At 41.9% G+C, this 22354-nt stretch overlaps 2 protein-coding genes across 6 annotated transcripts in view; both read left to right on the top strand.

Annotated features, from left to right (window-relative positions):
• Positions 1-22354, top strand: part of thrap3a (thyroid hormone receptor associated protein 3a) — a 264720-nt gene that overhangs the window by 49490 nt on the left and 192876 nt on the right. The window lies entirely within an intron of this gene.
• map7d1a (MAP7 domain containing 1a) overlaps positions 1-22354 on the top strand; it is a 154152-nt gene that overhangs the window by 50978 nt on the left and 80820 nt on the right. For all 5 annotated transcript variants that reach the window (XM_060922193.1, XM_060922192.1, XM_060922195.1 and 2 more), the window contains one exon: positions 13327-13461. In XM_060922193.1, coding sequence (XP_060778176.1) covers positions 13327-13461 — 135 coding nt within the window. The remainder of the gene's footprint in view (positions 1-13326; positions 13462-22354) is intronic.

Genomic DNA, 22354 nt, shown 5'->3' with positions numbered 1-22354 from the left:
TTGTGGTAGCGAGACTTCGTTCCACTTTTGATCATGCGCACTCCGCATTGCGAGAATCCCGCCAACCGTGAAGTCATAGACATATAAACATAGACGCTGCCTTCTGCGTAGAATCATATGTCATCCTCGCCGCCATATTGGATGGGGCAAAGTGGAGATTCTTCAACCGTCTCTGGTATAGCGTCTAGACAGTAGCCGAGAATAAAGATGCCTCATTCATGTGCTGCGTTTAACTGTACCGACAGGTTTACCGTCCAAACGAGATCACATGGGATTACCTTTCACAGGTGAGACTGGAAAAATACTTTGTATTCATTCTGAAGGTTTATTGTTATTAATATTGAATAAAAAGTAACTTGGATATATCATTGTTAATTATCATTCAAATTTTAGGTAAATTATTTTAATTTGCATCTTATACGGATTTTATAAGGGAAATACGGATTTTGGAGGTTGGTTATACAGGTTTGATTGACCAAAGGTTGACATGTATGCACCATGACTCATATCTAGGTATCACATGAAAACCTGCTTTGCTAAAGTCAGTAGGGTGTGGGGTTTGTTTTCGTTCTCTGGTTGTTGACTCGATTTGTCTGTTGGACAACAAAACAAAAACTAACGCCCCGACATGAATGCTGCGTTCATGTGCTATGGGAATTATGGTAAATACCAAACGCCGACATGGAAAGCACACATGAACGCCCCCTCTTGTGGTATTTTCCATTGGGCAACTCGTAGAAAATTTTGATACACGAGTTGCCGAGATGAGATGAACTTTAACCTTTTCAACATGGCGGCGAGCGGTACAAGACACTTGAATGTTAAGCATTGTACGCTACTAAAGTTTTTTTTTTTTTTACTAGTACTAGTGGGTAGTTTTTGTGTCTATGCAATGTTGCGTCATTAACAAGTGTAATATAATGCGTTAGAATTCCGTTTCCTTTAAAAATGTGTTGTTATGGTTTGTTTTTACCTATCCAGAGCAGACGCTATTGCTAACTATTGCTAACTTGAATCTGGTCCACCATCTTTAATTTGTCAACAACAACAAAAGCATGTGAACACAACACACTGGTAAATACCACTTCCCAACTGGAAAATATCATCTTCCCATAGCACATGAACGCAGCAGAAATCTGCTCGTCCTAGTGGAGAGTGATTGACCCCCCCCCCCCCCCCCCCCCCCCCCCCCCCCCCCGCTTCTCCACTAGGTTTTGATGTACTTTAGTGATATGAATGCGACTATTTCAGTCAACACTGCGTATGATTTTGTTCCTTTTGCTCACTGATGTAGTTACTGGGTCCTAAATGAACTCGTGCAGTAGCTCATAGTGGCAGGTCGAAACAATCAAAGCAGTCTCTGGATTTGGAGACCTGACTGACTGGTGTTCTTGAGGAGTCCCTGAGGCAATCTCACACACACTCTCAGAACGACACACTCGCCGAACAAGAAGTGTAGGGACTCGTTCTTGAATAAAATGACCTCATTGACTTTCTTACACTGAACAAAACCAGGGTGAGTCAGTATTGACTGATCTCTAAAGCAGACGGTCAGGCTGCGACGGGAGAGGTTTAAGCACGGCTGAATGTGGAAGATGATTCTTTGTTTTAAATACAGACAAAATAGTCCTGATTTACTGGCTTTTTTTTTTTTTTAAATGTGCGCTCGTGTGTGTTTTGAACTGAACCAGGATAATTAGGATTAGCTCTCAGATTGCTCTCATTGTCCTCCAGTAAATTGCTGGCATCATCATTTCTTTTCTCGAGCACGGTCTTATGACTACTAACCACTTTTTGCAGATCAAACATCCAGAGTTTGTTTTGCAGTGACCTGCTTCTCTCACTGCAGTGCAGAGCTGAAGAGTGGCCATTGGGGACATTTCTCACACTCGTAAATCAAGAACCTAAAGCAAGAGAAGTAGTAACAGCGCAGCATAACTAATGCGAACAGATGCACTCAGACCTTTTGCACATGCTTTTTTTAAACAGCTTTTTAAAGCGAGACGGCCTTTCGAGTTCATGAAATCGGTGAAATTTAGTTCCTTCTGAAATTTGGTCATATGTTTATTTCTGTAATATCTTGCAAAATATCAGGCCGTTCTGTGGCTGGAAAGTTCTTTAATTTGAGGGGATTCCCGAGCAAATAATGCGCGTGAAATCGCTCGCTTCGCGCAGTCGAGCAGACAGAGATAAGTCCGTGTGCGCATGCGCAGGTTTACCTTGATTGTGCACTGAGAGTTACATCGTTCTGTCGCTAAACGAACAGCTGATCACACCGAGGTGCTCGCTGAGCGCCGATATTTATTAGTTTGGTCCTGCGTTTCCTTTCATTCGTATATGAGTGATTCCACGTTTATGGGTACTGAAATGGGGACATGAACTTATTCACTTAAAACCATTTCTTTTTTTACCATCAGGTCACAAAACATGTAATCTTTAATGAATGATGTGTTAAAAGATAACTTTAATTTTCTGAGATGTAATAAAAACATATTTATATGCCAAAGTCAAGCCTATGAGTTCCAAAATGATGTCTGTTCCATTACTTCTGTTACGATTGTCCATCTCGCGTCTGTTACAAATTAATTACAATCTAGCTATATACCATGTTAATCTTATTGAAAGAATGTGTATGTTTATTCTACTACACATGTTTATTAATTATATTTGCTAAAACATCACCTTCCTATGTTTCAAAAAGTAATTCTACATTGTTAAAATTGAGAATCTATATGTCCACAACACTTCTGTTACGTTCTGACTTTGGCATATAAATATGTTTTTATTACATCTCAGAAAATTAAAGTTATCTTTTAACATATCATTCATTAAAGATTACATGCTTTGTGACCTGATGGTAAAAAAAAGAAATGGTTTTAGGTGAATTTTTAAAAATAAGTTCATGTCCCCATTTCAGTACCCATAAGCGTGGAATCACTCGTATAACATAACGTCTTTTTCTTCTTGCTTTCCGTTACTGTAGTCGGTCTTTCACGTTTCATTCGCACACTCGCGTCCTCCATTTTTCTCTCCTGTTTCAGATTTGTATCCCACAATGCCTTGTGTGAACGGCGAAAGCCCACCACGTGATGCATGACGTAGTAACTTGAATTGGGTCACGGTGAAGCAGGAAAAAATAGTGGAGAATTTAGGGCCACGTGGCCTTAAATTCATTAATTGTTCTATTTCAAAACACTAATAAAATTGGAAGGCTGCGATATGAATTCAGTAGCTTTCGGTCCACTAAACAAAAATAATCAGGTGTTGGGGGGAGTTCTTTTTATGACCCAAACTTGAAAACTCTGAAAGGGGGTCCATCTTTAACTCTTGGAAATAATATAATTCAGTGAATTGCGAAGTGGAATGCTGTCATGTTGAGAGAATTTTCCTCCGTTGCAGACAGCAGGTGGTCTGCTCTGATGGACTGAGGCTTGATGTTTTTCAGCTCGGATCACTGACGCCGTGTCCAGACAGTCACTCTGAGCTCAACACTGCCCTCGAGCCACACACCCTTTACTGTGTGCACTTAAATACACACACATGCACACAGGTCCTGGGTGCCTTAACCTGCTCCATCCCAGAGTCACTAAAATATATAAAAAGGCATACACTGGTGTTTTTTATTTTGCAATATTTTAAGTGACATTAAAGGAAAAAAAAAAAAAGGGAAACAGTAATTTTGGCAAAAATGTTTCTCTCTCTCTCTCTCTCTCTCGCTCTCTCCTCTTCCCCCACACTTGTATGAGGGGCTCCCTTCCTCCTTACATCACCCATCCGGTGCGAGACAGAAAGAGGGGTGTGGGGAGGAGGATGAGGTCATTCATTAGACTTTCAGTCCTGCTCAAATGAGATGCAGTGCTTTTCTTTTCTAGTTCCTCTGTGTGCTCTCTCTCTCTCTCTCTCTCTCTCTTTTTCCTTCCTATGTTTGATTTCACTGACAGCACTCGCTCCCATTTCCGTCCCCCTATTTGTCTAATTCCCATTTCTTTAAAAGAGCATGACGAGACTCTCCAGCGTTTCGAAGCAGGCCTTTTTCGCCTTTTCCGATATCTCTCTATTTGAAAGGGTTGTTTTTGTTTATTTTTGCGCTCAGGCTTTACTGACCTTTTATCAGATCAGTAATCGTAGGCGTATAGAACGCGGATGGAAATTCAGGGAACGACCCGAAATAGAAGTGTCTCATCACGTTTATTCTGCCTGATCAGATCAGACTTGAGTTTCTTATTTGTGTGTCGCTTTCACTTTTAAAAAATTCTCACTTTCAGCCTGTCCTACAGAGTTAACGAAGATGCTTCAAATGAGGAATTTAATTATCCAGCATAAAAAAAAAGAAGTGATTTTTAGAATGTGATGTTCAGAAGTAAGAGCTGTGCTTTGAATTCTCGGTTCCATTATTCACCTTTTTATCAAGTTTTGAGAGCCTCGAGCGTGTGAACTGCCTGGGGATGAGTTCACTTCCCTCTGAACAAAGCAAGACTTATGACCTTGCCATGAAGCACAGCAAGAGATAGTGTTTTCAGTTAGTCCACACACACACTCTCTCTCTCTCTCTCTCTCTCTCTCTCTCTCTCTCTCTCTCTCTTCAGTCCCTTCCCATTCTGCACTCTTTGACCCATTGATTGATAGTTTGCTAACATGGAAGCTTTTCTCTGACTCAGCTCCTGTACACGTCCCTTTTTATTGATGAAATCGACGGCTCCCCGTTTGTGCATTTGGATCAGAAAATCAGGTAGCAGCTGTTTTCTAAGCAGTTATGTGGCAGTGAAAAGGGCAGAGCTTTCACACTGACTTTTTATCTTGTTCGATTCTGATACAGCTCCATTGCACTTCCTCGACAGTTTGATCAAAGATTCACTCCAGACATAAAGAACTCGAACTGTTGTTATTTTTCTTGCAGACGGCACGGTGGTGTAGTGGTTAGCACGGTTGCCTCACAGCAAGAAGGTTCCGGGTTTGAACCCAGCGGCCAGTGAGGGCCTTTCTGTGTGGAGTTTGCATGTTCTCCCCGTGTCTGCATGGGTTTCCTCCGGGTGCTCCGGTTTCCCCCACAGTCCAAAGACATGCAGTTAGGTTGACATGGGGCGGCCTTGGGCTGAGGTGCCCTTGAGCAAGGTACCGAACCCCTGACTGCTCCCCAGGCGCTCTGGTGTGGCTGCCCACTGCTCTGAGTGTGTGCGTGTGTGTTCACTGCTTCAGATGGGTTAAATGCAGAGGATGAATTTCACTGTGCTTGAAGTGTGCATGTGACGAATAATAAAAAAAAAGGTTTAAAAAAAAAAGGTTTGAAGGTTTTTTCTCAGGCTTGGACAGATGATGAATTCATTAGCTCACGCACCGGGCGAGGGAACGCTCCACTCGACTTCCCACTCCCATGTTTTTGTTGGACAGAAACTTCATTAACTTGGCCAAAAAGTGCTTGCTAACGTATCTACTAAGCCACAAGTTATGACGTTAAGTGCTAGTCAGCTAGCTATGTGTTTTAAAGACTGCAGCGAGGTTCACTTTTCTCTCGGTGTTAAGCTGTGAGGTGGCATATTGTACATATGTGCACGAACGTCACTTCAGTACATTTTCTTAGCTAAACTCTCTAGATTTTAAAGCTATTTCTAATCTGTATGTCTGTCAAAAAATTGTTCATTCGTCTGAAAAAAAGTTGACCTATTTCATATTGTGAATGAGCCGTTTATAAATTACATGTGTATGTACGCTTGTTTCTCCATGTATGCATGTCCAACCCAGTAAGTGCGTGAGAAGCGTCATTTATGCCGCTTTTCCACTACCAACGCGGCTGAGTTGGGCTGAGTCGGGCTGAGCCGTGCGGTGCTGAGTTGGGCTGAGTCGGGCTGAGCGGGGCTGTTGGAGTTGCATTTCGACTACAACCGCGCTGAACCGTGCTGGCTGGAAGTGGGTGGACACATTGGGTGGAGTTAGCGAAAGTGGGTGGATGTCACGTGATGTCGTTAAGCGGCGCAAACAGTGACATCAGTGATCTTTTAAGCGGTAGTCTCACGACCCGGATAGTAAACAATAAACATGGAGGACATGGAGTCATGAGTGTTGCTGGTCTTGGTGCTGTGGCTTGTTGTCACCGACAACGCGGACAGATACTGGCAAGAGCGTATAGATGAGGTGAGGCGCATAAGGCTTCAGAAATTCTCGTAATTCTTCTTCTTCCGGGTTTATGGTGTTTACAGATCCCAGCGTGCTCGCGGGGCGTGTGTGGGCGTGCGAGGACACTCCTCCTCACCAATCAGTGCAAAGGGGAGTGTCTGCTCACGGCCCCTAGCCCCACTCGGCTCGGTTTGGCTCACTTCAGCCCTACTCCAAAACCGTGCAAGTTTTGGGTGCTGAGCAGGGCTGAAGCGAGCTGAGTCGCACCGCTCTGAGGTAGTCAAAACGCGAGCCGTGTCGGGCTGAAGTGAGCTGAAGCGAGCTGAAGTGAGCTGAAAAAGGGTAGTGGAAAAGGGCCATTAGTGTCAATGTGAGTTCTACAGTAGGTTCTAACAAGTCGTCAAGTCAGTCTGTTTTTATATCATGATTTAAGAATAGACATTGTTGTAAAGTAGCTTTACAGAAAAATTATAGATTTTAAACATATGAATTAATAAACTTATCCCTAATGAGTAAGCCTGAGGTGACGGTGGCAAGGAAAAACTCCCCGAGACGACATGAAGAAACCTTCAGAGGGACCAGACTCCAAAGGGTGATTTGGTGATCATTTGGGTGATTTTAGAGAGATTTCTAAATAACTCCCTTCTGTAAGTGTGTCCTATATTGTCACAAAGTATAACTGTGCAACCAGGAAATTCATTATAGTTTTCGCGTGAAGACGAGTTTGTTGGCGTTATCAACTGCTGACTGATTGAGACTTCAGTGCAAAACTGTTCATGACAACTGCAGTCCTGAAGTTATCAGGACAATTGTAGTCCTCAGCCATCATAGTAAAACTGTAAGTGTCCAGAGCCGTCTTCTAAACGTACCTTTTAGACTGTCCATTTGGGCCTGTCCTGCAGAGGAGCAAAGCAGTGAGAACCTCAGCCAGAAGTAGGGCGGCAGGATGGATCAGGCGGATCTGTAGCTGTGGTTACTTCAATATGTTAGCTGATTGGTCAGTTGCTTTGTTTATATTATTAAGTGGGGTTTGAGAAAGTAGGGCCCTGGGGTTTGATTTAATTACTTGTACACAATAAATAAATAAATAAATACTAGTTGTGGAAGTGACAACTGGACATTATCAAATATCATATTTCTTGTTGCGTTCTTATAATTATTAATTGTTTGACTGGTGCCTTGAATTAAACTTTTTTTTTTTTAAATCCAAAACTAAAACAAGTCAATATCAAATGACTGAATGTGTTCCATCAGTGGAAAGTTGTAGAATTGGAAAGGGAAAGGAATACAAATCAATGTTTCTCATAAATAGACAAAATATGCACATGTAAATATTATTCGTGAAATAAATCTGTGCTGAGGCAGCCTGTGGAATTTATTTTGTAGTTAATGGGGACCCTGGTTGCAAGACATTTTCGAGTCCTTGACTTCAACAGCATCTAGATTTAAAAAAAAAAAAAAAAGCCCGATATGCCAAATGTTCTTACTAAACAAACAGCAAGACACATTTGTGCTTGGCATTATTTTGCTTTGAGAACTACATTTCACCACCATCCAACTTTGCAAATAGAGTATGCGAAAGACTTTTTTTTTTTTAAATACATTCTAAATAATATGTGATCGAAATGCCAGTTGGATTGACCTCGGGCAGTTTACTCCCTTATGATTTTAAGTTTGTGCATGAAGTGTTGTCTTCTGGTTGAGCTCTTTGATGGTGATGATGATGCGTCAGGTCAATGTAGCACATTGCCAGTGCATTATGGGACAGTCTCTTCTGCAGCTGGATAAATAGAACCACCTCCAGTAACATAAATCATTCACAAATTAGATTATTCACAAGATTAACTTGCACTAATATTGAAATCTGGACTTCGGAAGCAGCTTTTACACTACCTTGTACTTTTGGCAGAGGCAAATCTTCCCCAAGGTTCCCTGCTGTCTCGGTGAGAGAACCTGGAATGTTTGACTTCCGAGTGACGCTCAGTCGAGACGTTACCTGACCTGGAGGAATATTAAATGTTCTTTATGAATGTGTAAGATGTATGTGTGTTTCAGAAAGTACTGCAGAACCACCATGAAATGTAATCAAAATCTTGAACTCCTTTTCAGGTCATTCAAGCCAAAAAAAAAAATCTGCTTGTTTGTGTTTAGCAGCGTCTCCAGCCACATCTTATTTTCAACAAAGAAAGGAGGATAACCTCTGTGGACAGAACACATTATGTTCTTATTATGAAAGGTTCACTGGAAGATGCAGCAATTACAGCCCCTGTTCCAAAGAAGTTTGGGTGCTGCGTAACGCGCAAATAAAAATGTGGTGATCTGCAAATCATTGGAAACTCTGTTTCATTGAAAATAGTACAAACATATGAAATGTTGAAACTGAAAATTATTATTATATTCAAATATATGCTTATTTTGACGTTACTGCCAGCACTACATTTCAAAATGTTGGCAGAGGGGAAACAAAAGACTAGAAAAGGGGGAAAAAAAAAACAACAACCACCCTAATTTGTTTAATTGGCAACAGGTCAGTAACATGATTGGGTATAAAAAGAGTCTCCCAGAAAGGCTGAGTCTCTCAGAAGTAAAGATGGGGAGGGGTTCACCGCTCTGTGAAAGACTGCATGGGCAAACAGTGCAACAATTTAAGAATAACGTTCCTCAATGTAAAATTGCAAAGAATTTGGGGATCACGTCATCTATGGTACATAATATCATTAAAAGACTCAGAGAATCTGGAGAAATCTCTGTATGCAAGAGACAAGGCTGAAAACTGCCATTGGATGCCTGTGATCTTCAGGCCCTCAGGCGACACTGCATTAAAAGCAGACACATGTCTGTAGTGGAAATCACTGTATGGGCTCAGGAACACTTCAAAAAACCATCGTCTGTGAAAACGGTTCATTACTGCATCCACAAATGCAAGTTAAAACCAGATATAAACTAACCAGAAACACCGCCACCTTCTCTGGGCCCGAGCTCTTTTACAATGGACTGAGGCAAAGTGGAAAATTGTCCCGAGGTCTGACTAATCAAAAGTAGAAATTCTTGTTTAGAAATCATGGACAGCATGTCCTCCAGGCTAAAGAGGAGAGGGACCATCTGGCTAGATATCAGTGCACAGTTCAAAAGCCAGCATCTGTGATGGTATGAGGGTGCATTAGTGCACATGACATGGGTAGCTTGTACATCTGGGAAGGCATCATTAATGCTGAATGATAGATATACATTTCAGAGCAATATGCTGCCATCCAGACAAAATCTTTTTCAGGGAAGGCCTTCCTTCTTTCAGCAAGACAATGCCAAACCACTTTCTGCACATATCAAAACTGCATGGCTCTGTAGTAAGAGTCCAGGTGCTAAACTGGCCTGCCTGCAGTCCAGACCTGTCTCCCATTTTTAAAACATTTGGCGCATTATGAAGCGCAAAATACGACAAAGGAGACAACGAACTGTTGAGCAACTGAAACTGTATATCAGGCAAGAATGGGACAACATTTCTCCTTTCAAAACTGCAGCAATTGGTCTCCTCAGTTCTCAAACATTTACAGAGTGTTGTTAAAAGTAGAGGTGATGCAACACAGTGGTAAACATGCCCCTGTCCCAACTTTTCTGAAATGTGTTGCTGACATCAAATTCGAAATAGGAATATATTTTTCAAAAAAACAATAAGATTTCTGAGTTTCAGCATTTGATATGTTGTCTTTGGACTATTTTCAGTGAAATACAGGGTTTCCATGATTTTGCAAATTGTCACGTTCTGTTTGTGTTTTACAGTGTCCCAACTTCCTGGAATTGGGATTGTACAACGCAGGGAGTTTTGTCAGTTTTATTGAGACATTTTATGGAAAAATATCATAAAGCTGTATTACTTGGAAAACAATGCCTCATTTTATTATACACACTTTTTCTAAAATGAGCCATGTTTATGTTGGAGGGTATTGTGGAGTTGAACACAGTGCTTTCTGAGATCTCGCCTCGATGGGCTTACACGACTGAATAAGTGAGGCACGTTTTGGCAGAATTGCCTGAGAAAGTATGCAAATGTCCCTTATTCCCTCTGATTATATATTATTCAAATATAGTTAACACTACTGTAATGAAACAGTCACCAGGTGCAAATCTTTCTCTCTCTCTCTCTCTCTCTCTCTCTCTCTCTGCTCTCAAGGTATTTTCTGTATTAATATGGACTTGTCTCTCAATTACTGGCATTTGGAGTTGGGCTCGACCAAGAGTTTATGAAAATAATGTTGGTGTTCTCTTTTCTTTTCACATACACCAAGTTGGACAAGAGCTACTACTTTGTACTGGGGGAAAAGAAACCTTAAATCACTGATGTCGTACGCAGCCGGTTGAACTATCATTTGGACTTGATCTTGTTTAGCCCTTGACCCTTTAAGGCTTAGCTAGTCCAGGTCTAGAACTGGATAACGGTGGTCTTGACTATAGCTCTACCCCAGTGGTTGACTCTATCCCTGGGTGTCCCTCTCAAGTATCACCTTTATGTTGGAAACGTGTAAAATAAGTGCAAACGTATTGGGAAAAACTTGGTCCAAACTTAGGAGAAGAAAGCAAAGGGACCTTAAAAAGCTCACAGTTGGAACAGGTGAAGCTATTCCTTCTTATTGTACATTTTATACACTACCAGTCAAAAGATTAAATACAGAGCCCCTAAATAAATCTGTAAAATCTGTAAAATAATTTTACTGTGTATTTTACAGATTTTTGGTGAACTCGCATTGTCGGGGAAATGGACGATAGTGCCTAATGTGTAGCAGGGTTTTGTGTGTGTGTGTGTGTGTGTGTGTGTGTGTGTGTATAAAATGTATATATAAATTTTTTTTTTTCCCCCATTGTTGGACAGACTGCCTGACCCTTGTAACAACTAATAACTTAAAGGGCTGATGACACGAACATGACTCTATGCAATTTCTTAAATAAACTATACAACATGGCAAACATGTTAGATTTCTGTTATTATGTGAAAAGAAGCTGTTGTTACGCGAATATCCAACTTTTAATTGCACAGCGCAAGAAAACTGGGTCCGTGGCTCGCGGCCATGTTGTGACGTCAGCGGAAGAACACGCTGCGGTTCACTGGCTGTTCTACTCTGGTTCTACTCAATGGAAATGGCGCATGAAAACGCCGGTGAACTCTCTAGTGCTAGCTCTTCCTCTTCTGGGAGTCTAGAATTGTGTTGATCTCTTCCGAATAGAATCTATGATAGTCTACCCTCTTTACCCTTTGCCTCTCATTGCTAGGCGGCAGTTACATGAAAGCCGCAAGCTTTCACAAGCAAATACATGACTGATATCACGCCGACTTTATGATTACATTTATGATTATCATGTAGAATCTATAGCTCTACGTACCTTTATCTTATGTCGTTTCACAACACATGTTCTGACAGGAGGACTGTCTTTGGATCCGGCATAGCTACTAGTAGACCCCCTCCAGAATACTGGCAGTGTTGCCAGATTGGGAGGTTTCCCGCCCAGTTGGGCGATTTCAAGTGCATTTTGGTGGGTTTTGAACATATTTTGGGCTGGAAAACGTCAGCAGTATCTAGATACTGCTGACGTTTTCCAGCCCAAAATATGTTCAAAACCCACCAAAATGCACTTGAAATCGCCCAACTGGGTGGGAAAAATCCCAATCTGGCAACACTGTGTAGGCACTGCTGATGGTAGTAACACACATTTGTGCTGAACTGAACACCCAAGAGATTCTTTTAAGCTGGGAAGGGTGTCAAAACAATCCAAATCGAAGTGTTCAGAGCACAGGACGGATGTTGGTGAGGGCTCCCACTTGTCACGAGTGCGCCTGACTTGCTTCACCCACTTCGCATGCAGCTTGGGATCTCTGGGAAACTTGAATAAACTTACCCCATCCTTGTGGGTTTTGGAGCAAAAGCCGGCAACACAACGCGAAGGCATAATAACTATATATAATAATGTATAATAAAAATACTAATAATGATAAAACTGAACACCTGTCGCATCAACAACAAACTGGTAAGTGAGGAGGAAGGTTCTTTCGCTGACGTCATATAGCTCCTCCTCCTCTTTCGTCTCCTGGGTGCTGCAGCCCCGTCAAATTTGCCCAAATAGCCGCGTTTTTTATCATAACTTGTAAAATAGGCGCCTTCGTGAATTAATATATGGATCATCGGGAATTACTTTTTATGTTATAAAACATCACCAAAGATGTCAAAAACGTGTCATCAGCACTTTAAATGCCTTCATTATGAGGATGAGGTCATCACCCATCATGCTTTTTCCTTTTCTGCTCTGCTGAATCAGTGCTGGAACACTAAAGAAGAGGCATGAGTTCACTACTGTTCCTCTCCAACTTGTCAAGTTCTACTTGATATTGTTGGTTTTCTTCCCATTAACATAATGGTGTTGATCTGAGAAGAAAGCAAGACGCTTTGTTAGAAGATTGAAGTGCTTCAGCTATTGATTTAAATGCCTTAATTATGAGGATGAGGTTTTCTACTCTGCTGCATCAGTGCTGGAAGTGTAGGAAGGAGGCACATGAGGCAAGTCGCAGGCTGCCCGTTGTGCTTTCTGATGTCGGTGATTTATGTTAATGTGGGAGAAAAGCAAGTTGCATGTAGTCATTGCTACAGAGTGTCATCTTGATGCAGTGATTTGGCGTCGTGGGTTTAAAAAAAAAAAAGATGTGACCGTGAAGGGCGGCACGGTGGTGTAGTGCTTAGCGCTGTCACCTCACAACAAGAAGGTCCGGGTTCGAGCCCCGGGGCCGGCGAGGGCCTTTCTGTGCAGAGTTTGCATGTTCTCCCCGTGTCCGCGTGGGTTTCCTCCGGGTGCTCCGGTTTCCCCCACAGTCCAAAGACATGCAGGTTAGGTTAACTGGTGACTCTAAATTGACCGTAGGTGTGAATGAGAGTGTGAATGGTTGTCTGTGTCTATGTGTCAGCCCTGTGATGACCTGGCGACTTGTCCAGGGTGTACCCCGCCTTTCGCCCGTAGTCAGCTGGGATAGGCTCCAGCTTGCCTGCGACCCTGTAGAACAGGATAAAGCGGCTACAGATGATGAGATGAGATGAGATGTGACCATGAAGCATACATCGGTGTAACATCGATGTACAACTTTCCTGTTTACGTCTCAGTTCAAATGCTGCTGTTCGTATGTAGAGCGTTTTCCTCTTTGTCAGCTTTTTACCTTCGTGTTCTTTCTCCCTCTGTCAGATTCCCCAAAGTCTCCTGACATGAAATCCAACATGGCCAAACGTGAGGAGGCAAAGACCCCTTCAAAGAAGGAAACTGAATGTCGGGACGTCAATCCAAAGTCACCCGCAACACCCAGCCCCCAAAATAAAAAAGGTAAGTGTACATTCAACAGGATGGAGCTTGTGGTTGTATGGAGTCATGTTCCATTTCAATATTTTGAATATTGTGAGCGTCACAGTAGTGCAACATGTAGCATTGGCAGCTCTCAAGGCCCTGGGCTTCATCCTGAACTCGGGATACTTTCTGGATGAGGTTTCACATGTTCTTGCAACATCCTTGTGGTCCCCCCCAACCCCCCCAGATTATCTGGTTTCCTCGGTAGGGTGCGTACCTTCGCCAAGCCATGTATCAAATCACTTGAACTGAGGATAATACTAAAGCTGGACGCCAAATTTCATCAAAATGCATTCACTACTTTTTGAGTTGCGTTGGGAACAGACAAAAAAAAATCTCCTGGATCTCCATACATATCTGGATTTGAGTAAAAAGCTAATCAGTTGTTCCTTGGCCCGTGGCTCAGCGTTCCTCAAAATATCATTAAAATCTCCTTCTCCTTTTTAAGTTGCGTTGGGAACAGACCAACAAACAAGCGGAAGTGAAAACATTACCTTCTCTAACACAGTTGGCGGAGGTAATGAATCAGTGAATGAGTAATTAAAGAGCTGTTTAATCAGGAAGTGTGAGAAGTCTAGACTTGATTCACGTAGATCTGCTCTCCAGCCCGTCTCCTTCACAGAGCAGCATCTCATCATTAGTTTCCATTCAAGAGTCCCAAAGGAAATGAACTTTGAATTAAACCAACAGCTAGCAACAATTATCCATCCGTCCATAAAATAAATAAAATTTTCCATACACTAGCTGCTATAAGTGCAACTAGAAGTCAGTTACACAGATGATGCTCCATGAATGTTGACACGTGGTCCATTCCCTGAGGTAACTGGTGAAGGCTAATGCTAATCCACCTAGCCTGGCACCAGCTAGCTCAGCCTTTAGGAAAGGACAAGCATTAAATCTTAACTGGGCATTACGTTCCATTATCCCGTGCCAGCCGGAAAGATTTAACCCAACCCTGTTCTTGTCCTGTTTATACAGTAGCTTGTATTTTTCTTCCCTCATGTCATTTCATCTTGAAGTTCACTGATTTAAAGCTAATAGTTTGAGCACCAGAGCCTCAGTGAGTGAATGTGGAGTTTGTGACTATATCTAGGTTTCAGGATCAGCACCGACGTGTTGGAATTTAATCTGGAGCAAAAACATGGCCATCTAGCTTTGTATTGCGTGCTGACAAATTTGTTTTTGTCCCCCGCTGGCTGAAAGGCCCGAAGGGGGATTATGTCATGGCGATGTCCATCCATCTCCGGAAGGGTACTCGCCTTCTGAAATCAACTCCTTTCACAATTTTTGCAGGAATTTTCCTAAACTTGGCAGGATTCTTCGTTATATGTCGGTAATGCGCATCTTGCAATTTCGTTCAATTTAGTTGCATTTTACCAGAGTTACAGCCCTTGATTACTTTTGACAATTTCATGAAAGCATGCTCGTCTTCTGAAATCAACTCCTCTCACGATTTTTGCAGGAATTTTCCGAAACTTTTCAAAAGGCTTTGCTGTATGTCGATAATGTGGATAATTATTACAATTTTGTTTAATTCGGTCACATTTCACCAGAGTTATGGCCCTTGGTTACTAAACTTAAGCTTTGACAATTTCATGAGCCTGTATTAAGCACTTACAGCATAGATCTAGTTGCCAGCGGGGGATATTGTGCTCTCAGAGCACTCTTGTTTCCTGATTTAGTAATTACTGGGTAATCACGCCAACACTAACAAAATCTCATCTCATCTCATTATCTCTAGCCGCTTTATCCTGTTCTACAGGGTCGCAGGCAAGCTGGAGCCTATCCCAGCTGACTACGGGCGAAAGGCGGGGTACACCCTGGACAAGTCGCCAGGTCATCACAGGGCTGACACATAGACACAGACAACCATTCACACTCACATTCACACCTACGGTCAATTTAGAGTCACCAGTTAACCTAACCTGCATGTCTTTGGACTGTGGGGGAAACCGGAGCACCCGGAGGAAACCCACGCGGACACGGGGAGAACATGCAAACTCCACACAGAAAGGCCCTCGCCGGCCACGGGGCTCGAACCCGGACCTTCTTGCTGTGAGGCGACAGCGCTAACCACTACACCACCGTGCCGCCCCACTAACAAAATATCGACTGTAATACCTGATAAAACTGTCTTATTGCAGTCAATTTTAAATAAACTTTAACATTTCTGAGGCTCAGCTGATTGCATCGATGAAATTTTCTGCCAAAAAAAAAGCATATATAGGTAAAACTTTGCGTTTCTGTCACTAGGACAAGGACAATTCACGGTGTGTGAATGACGGGAGGGGGAAAAAAAACAACAAACAAACCAAAACCACTGGGGTGGAAAACGTGTACACATGTACTAGAGTGAAAGTATGGGAGTTGTCAACATATTATTCAAAGAAAATGGTACTTAAGTGAATTTTAGTGTTCACATGTCAGTATACTTTCTTTAAAAACCAATCACCCCTGATTGTTGTCTACATGCTCATTACGGTAAGATCAATGTAGAAAGAACAAAAAAGATGAATTGCAGTATTTTGTACAAAGCTGTGGCGATCCTGTCATGTGATATGGATTTGATTGAATGTTTTTACATACATGATGATGATAAACACTAATGGGTGAAAGAAAAAGATGGCACGGTGGTGTAGTGGTTAGCACTGTCGCCTCACAGCAAGAAGGTCCTGGGTTCGAGCCCCGGGGCCGGCGAGGACCTTTCTGTGCGGAGTTTGCATGTTCTCCCCGTGTCCGCGTGGGTTTCCTCCGGGTGCTCCGGTTTCCCCCACAGTCCAAAGACATGCAGGTTAGGTTAACTGGTGACTCTAAATTGACCGTAGGTGTGAATGTGAGTGTGAATGGTTGTCTGTGTCTATGTGTCAGCCCTGTGATGACCTGGCGACTTGTCCAGGGTGTACCCCGCCTTTCACCCGTAGTCAGCTGGGATAGGCTCCAGCTTGCCCGCAACCCTGTACAGGATAAGTGGTTACGGATAATGGATGGATGGAGATGAAAGAAAAACTAGGTCTAAATAAATTTGTTAGGATTCAAAAGTTTATTTTATGGAAATGTAATCGGGTAACTGAAAATGATGTGGTCCGGATGTGTACTGAGCAAAATAGTTTAGCCAGTTGAAGGAAATGCTTGAAAAATATTGTAGCAGAGAAGGAACAAAAAAAACCCCCAACCCTGGCTGTAGTTTAGTGCTGCTTCAGTCACAGATCCTCTCTTGCAGTCGATCCAGTCACATGCATTTTATGTAAGTTATTTAACCCAAAGACGGCTCATTGAGAGAGAGAGAGAGAGAGAGAGAGAGCTTTTATAGACTTTCATATTCTTATGCTCCTGGGTCTAATTTGTGCAGTGATGACGAAAAGGACGGAGAAATGTGCGTTTATTCTCCACTAAGATCGAAACAGATGCTTCTCATCTGTACTTGGGGTTAGTCAAGAGTGGTACGGTGAAGAAGACTCGGTGTGAAGCACAGTATAAACACTCTGAACTGATGCATCGTAGCTATTAATCACCAGTGGTTAAAGGATATGGGACATGGATTTTTTTTCTGGGTATAATTATGTATAAAGGACATAAGAAATGCCATCTAAATCACTGCAGGGCGTCAAAAATGTGAAAATCATCACATTATTCAATTGTTTTAATACATCAGCGTAAAACAATGATTCGTTAATTAGCTAAGCGGTCACGTGACCCGTGACGTCACAAAAACTTTCCAAGGAGCCAGCGCTTGGGAATCTAATGTAAACAGGTTACCGAAATGGACACCATCGACAGTGACATTCCCGATGTTTCACAGAGATGTGAAGTTAGACCCTATCAATTCGAACCGACAGCTGGAAATTCACATGAACATAGATCTTGTCTTTACTCTGACGGGTCAGATGATTCTGAGAGTGAGAGTTCATTCAGCCCTCATGAAACTGAAAGCGGTCGGCTGGATAACACTTCCTGGTAAGTTAAAAACAATTCTGCTCAAAGGCTAATGATCTGTTGAAAGAAGTATTATTTTTGTATCATACATTGAAAGTTCATCATAGATCTAGCTAAAGTCCGTTGCAAGCTAGGTTTTTTTTGCTGATATTTTTCGAGATTGATTGAGATACAATGCTTCCAGAGTCCGAGATGAAAACATTCAAAATGGCGAAACGAGTCAGAATTATGATAATCAATAACTGATACACCCAAAATTATAATACTAATCCTTACCGCATGAGACCCATGGTAAAACCACACTTCCAGGAGGGGCTGCCGTCTGCCTCCCAAGCCGGCCGAGAGCGCTCCTCGTCGGGCACGGCCAGGCTGGCGAATGCCCTGGTCCGTCCGCCCTGTCTAAAAAATAATGGTACAACTCCGAGTGAAGGTATCAGTGCGCTGTCGAAGCGCGCAGAAGGTGTTAGTACGCCTGTCATTATAGTGCGGACTTTCCATAGCATAGAAAATCGCCACGTTTCAATTTGTGTAACTGAACTTTGTTTCATGTCACTGGTCATATAAACCTATGTAAACAGGAAAAATGTGGAAGAGTTTGGTCGCATCTAACTACAGCCCCAAAAAATACCATTGGCCATACTGAGCCTAGCTACATTGCTAACAGGAGTAACAGCACGTCTGACTGACTGGGAGGTCGCAATACACCATGATGTTCAATGTACGTTAAACTCTAAACACGAAACAATTTTCTTGTCATCCAAGACACAAAAACTATTTTGTCGCATTTGTCATCATTACGATTCACACTTCTCCATATTCATCTACCCGCTTGTGCTGTGCCCGAAAGTTTTTGTGACGTATGATCACGTGACAGCAGCTCTTCCGGTTGTAAAATATGCATATCGGAGCTCGAGCAGAAATGCCATATAATCATCACGAATATAACGATTTTGCTGAATTTAATAGATAATTTTGTATTTGTTGATGCAATTATTTCATATTTTTAGTGGAAAGAAACTGATATAGCGTGCATTTATGTTTCATGTCCCATGTCCTTTAAGCATTAAAAGGTAGATTTCAGACACAGGGAAAATCACTCGCTCGTTCACTACTCCCTGCTCACTATATAAGGAATTACTGTATAGAGGACTATATAGTGAGCTCATTTGTAAAATGAAACAACCCTTTCGGACACCACTACTCCACTGCGCCGTTATTTATGTCATTACTGTCGCAAAGTGGCGGCACGGTGGTGTAGTGGTTAGCGCTGTCGCCTCACAGCAAGAAGGTCCGGGTTCGAGCCCCGGGGCCGGCGAGGGCCTTTCTGTGTGGAGTTTGCATGTTCTCCCCGTGTCCGCGTGGGTTTCCTCCGGGTGCTCCGGTTTCCCCCACAGTCCAAAGACATGCAGGTTAGGTTAACTGGTGACTCTAAATTGACCGTAGGTGTGAATGTGAGTGTGAATGGTTGTCTGAGTCTATGTGTCAGCCCTGTGATGACCTGGCGACTTGTCCAGGGTGTACCCCGCCTTTCGCCCGTAGTCAGCTGGGATAGGCTCCAGCTTGCCTGCGACCCTGTAGAACAGGATAAAGCGGCTACAGATAATGAGATGAGATGAGACTGTCGCAAAGTTAAAACGTGCCAGATCAGTTGGCTGGTGGGTTTTTCCATAGACATCCTAATACATAGACGGAGCATCCAATGTAAATTCTAAAAGCGCTGACGAGACGCGGGGCCGCCATCTTGGAGTGGTGATCCGCTGCACTCAGTGTAATACTAAATACATTAGATATAAACAGCTTAACGTTTTTCTATCGGCTACAACCACCAATCTGTTGCAAATAAAATGCGGTTTTAACAATCTAAATCCATTATAATGATTCACGTGTGTATGTTTTCTTTAAATAGATTGTTAAGAACATATCAAAGGGGAAATTAATCTAGTCAGTGAATTTATAAGAGCCTTTTACATCCTTCAACACAATCTGACCCCCCTTCAGCAAAGCTGATGGATTCAGGTTGAGTGGGGCACTTTGTTTGGTATGTAGGACAATGTGTGATGACCATATATTGACCACAAACATTTTTTTTTGTTTTAAAGCATATCAAAACATTTATTTATAACAAATTAATGTCAAACATAAAAAATATAACAATGTAGTAAATAAATAAACTAGTAAATAAATAAAAAATGTAGTATATGAATAAACATTTAATAACAATATACAGTGGGGCAAAAAAGTATTTAGTCAGTCACCAATTGTGCAAGTTCTCCCACTTAAAAAGATGAGAGACCTGTAATTTTCATCATAGGTACACTTCAACTATGAGAGACAGAATGGGGGGAAAGAATCCAGGAAATCACATTGTCTGATTTTTAAAGAATTTATTTGCAAATTATGGTGGAAAATAAGTATTTGGTCAATAACAAAAGTTGATCTCAATACTTTGTTATATACCCTTTGTTGGCAATGACAGAGGTCAAACGTTTTCTGTAAGTCTTCACAAGGTTTTCACACACTGTTGCTGGTATTTTGGCCCATTCCTCCATGCAGATCTCCTCTAGAGCAGTGATGTTTTGGGGCTGTCGCTGGGCAACACGGACTTTCGTCTCCCTCCAAAGATTTTCTATGGGGTTGAGATCTGGAGACTGGCTAGGCCACTCCAGGACCTTGAAATGCTTCTTACGAAGCCACTCCTTCGTTGCCCGGGTGGTGTGTTTGGGATCATTGTCATGCTGAAAGACCCAGCCACGTTTCATCTTCAGTGCCCTTGCTGATGGAAGGAGGTTTTCACTCAAAATCTCATGATACATGGCCCCATTCATTCTTTCCTTTACACGGATCAGTCGTCCTGGTCCCTTTGCAGAAAAACAGCCCCAAAGCATGATGTTTCCACCCCCATGCTTCACAGTAGGTATGGTGTTCTTTGGATGCAACTCAGCATTCTTTCTCCTCCAAACAGGACAAGTTGAGTTTTTACCAAAAAGTTCTATTTTGGTTTCATCTGACCATATGACATTCTCCCAATCCTCTTCTGGATCATCCAAATGCTCTCTCGCAAACTTCAGACGGGCCTGGACATGTACTGGCTTAAGCAGGGGGACACGTCTGGCACTGCAGGATTTGAGTCCCTGGCGGCGTAGTGTGTTACTGATGGTAGCCTTTGTTACTTTGGTCCCAGCTCTCTGCAGGTCATTCACTAGGTCCCCCCGTGTGGTTCTGGGATTTTTGCTCACCGTTCTTGTGATCATTTTGACCCCACGGGGTGAGATCTTGCGTGGAGCCCCAGATCGAGGGAGATTATCAGTGGTCTTGTATGTCTTCCATTTTCTAATAATTGCTCCCACAGTTGATTTCTTCACACCAAGCTGCTTACCTATTGCAGATTCAGTCTTCCCAGCCTGGTGCAGGTCTACAATTTTGTTTCTGGTGTCCTTTGACAGCTCTTTGGTCTTGGCCGTAGTGGAGTTTGGAGTGTGACTGTTTGAGGTTGTGGACAGGTGTCTTTTATACTGATAACGAGTTCAAACAGGTGCCATTAATACAGGTAACGAGTGGAGGACAGAGGAGCCTCTTAAAGAAGTTGTTACAGGTCTGTGAGAGCCAGAAATCTTGCTTGTTTGTAGGTGACCAAATACTTATTTTTTCAAGGAATTTACCAGTTAATTCATTAAAAATCCTACAATGTGATTTCCTGGATTCTTTCCCCCATTCTGTCTCTCATAGTTGAAGTGTACCTATGATGAAAATTACAGGCCTCTCTCATCTTTTTAAGTGGGAGAACTTGCACAATTAGTGGCTGACTAAATACTTTTTTGCCCCACTGTATATAATATTAGCATACAACATTAAAACGTCACTCGTGAAACCACTACCTGATGACGATTTAAGTCTCTTAGCTCCTTCTCAGCTCTGGTAATATACTATTTAAAAAAAACAACAAATAGTACGGTAATGTTAAATCTTACTTGTGAAAAGTAATCCCCCTGCTTCTGTTTGAAACGGTTCGCTCGTTTGAGCAGGAGTACGCTGAGCACCAGCCTGGCAGCTTGTCTCTTGTCGTCTTCTTCAGTCGCGGAGTAATAGACGGTACTTTTTTTTTTATTATTTCCCAAAACATTCAAAATACAAACAAATAGAGCACCATATATATACAGATCCAAAAACATCAAAATAGTAAAACACACACACAGCAATAAAGTAAAAAATATGAACAAGAAAGGGGTTACTTAACATATCTTATCTTTACATATGTTAATCGAGTAAATCAAAGTCATCCAAAAAAGATATAAAATAACCAACATCCTTATTTTCAACTAACTTTAGAGATTTGGCAAAAAGCTTGAGGTCATTCTTCCAGTGTGTAACATAAGGTTTAGTTTTAAATAAAACGACATTTGTGAATAAAGTGTTTAGTAAATTATTAATACCATATTCAATTTTGTTATTATTTAAAAACACTCCAAATTTAATTTCTTTAATGGATAAAGGGGCAAACTGAATCCCCCTAGACTAATAGACGGTACCTTGATATCTCGCGCTTTCTCACCACTCCAAGATGGCGACCGTATTTCTCGCGTCAGAACAGCCAACTCTCCGTCTATGTATTAGGATGTCTATGGGTTTTTCATTCAGAATAATAAATACATGCGTGTATTTTAGTGATAAATCCATATTATACTGAGCGTATTTCCTACATTAATCCATACAAAGTACTTTGTGTCTGCTGCATCTTTCAGTTCTTTTAAATCAAGGCTGAATACTTTCTTCTTTGCCGCTGCCTTTTATTAAATCAAATTTGCGGCGTTTGATTAATTCCTCGCTCTGCACTCGAACTTTTATTCTTGTATTTCATCTGTCTGATTCTATTTTAGCTCTTTTTCTGTTCTTACTGTTTTTAATTGTACTTGAATATCCGTTTCTAATGTGTTTCTTCCTC

Source organism: Neoarius graeffei, chromosome 5 (assembly GCF_027579695.1).
Source record: "Neoarius graeffei isolate fNeoGra1 chromosome 5, fNeoGra1.pri, whole genome shotgun sequence".
In the NCBI taxonomy this organism is placed as follows: Eukaryota; Metazoa; Chordata; class Actinopteri; order Siluriformes; family Ariidae; genus Neoarius; species Neoarius graeffei.
The sequence above is the reverse complement of the archived record's forward strand: the minus strand, read 5'-3'. Positions and strand labels throughout refer to the sequence as shown.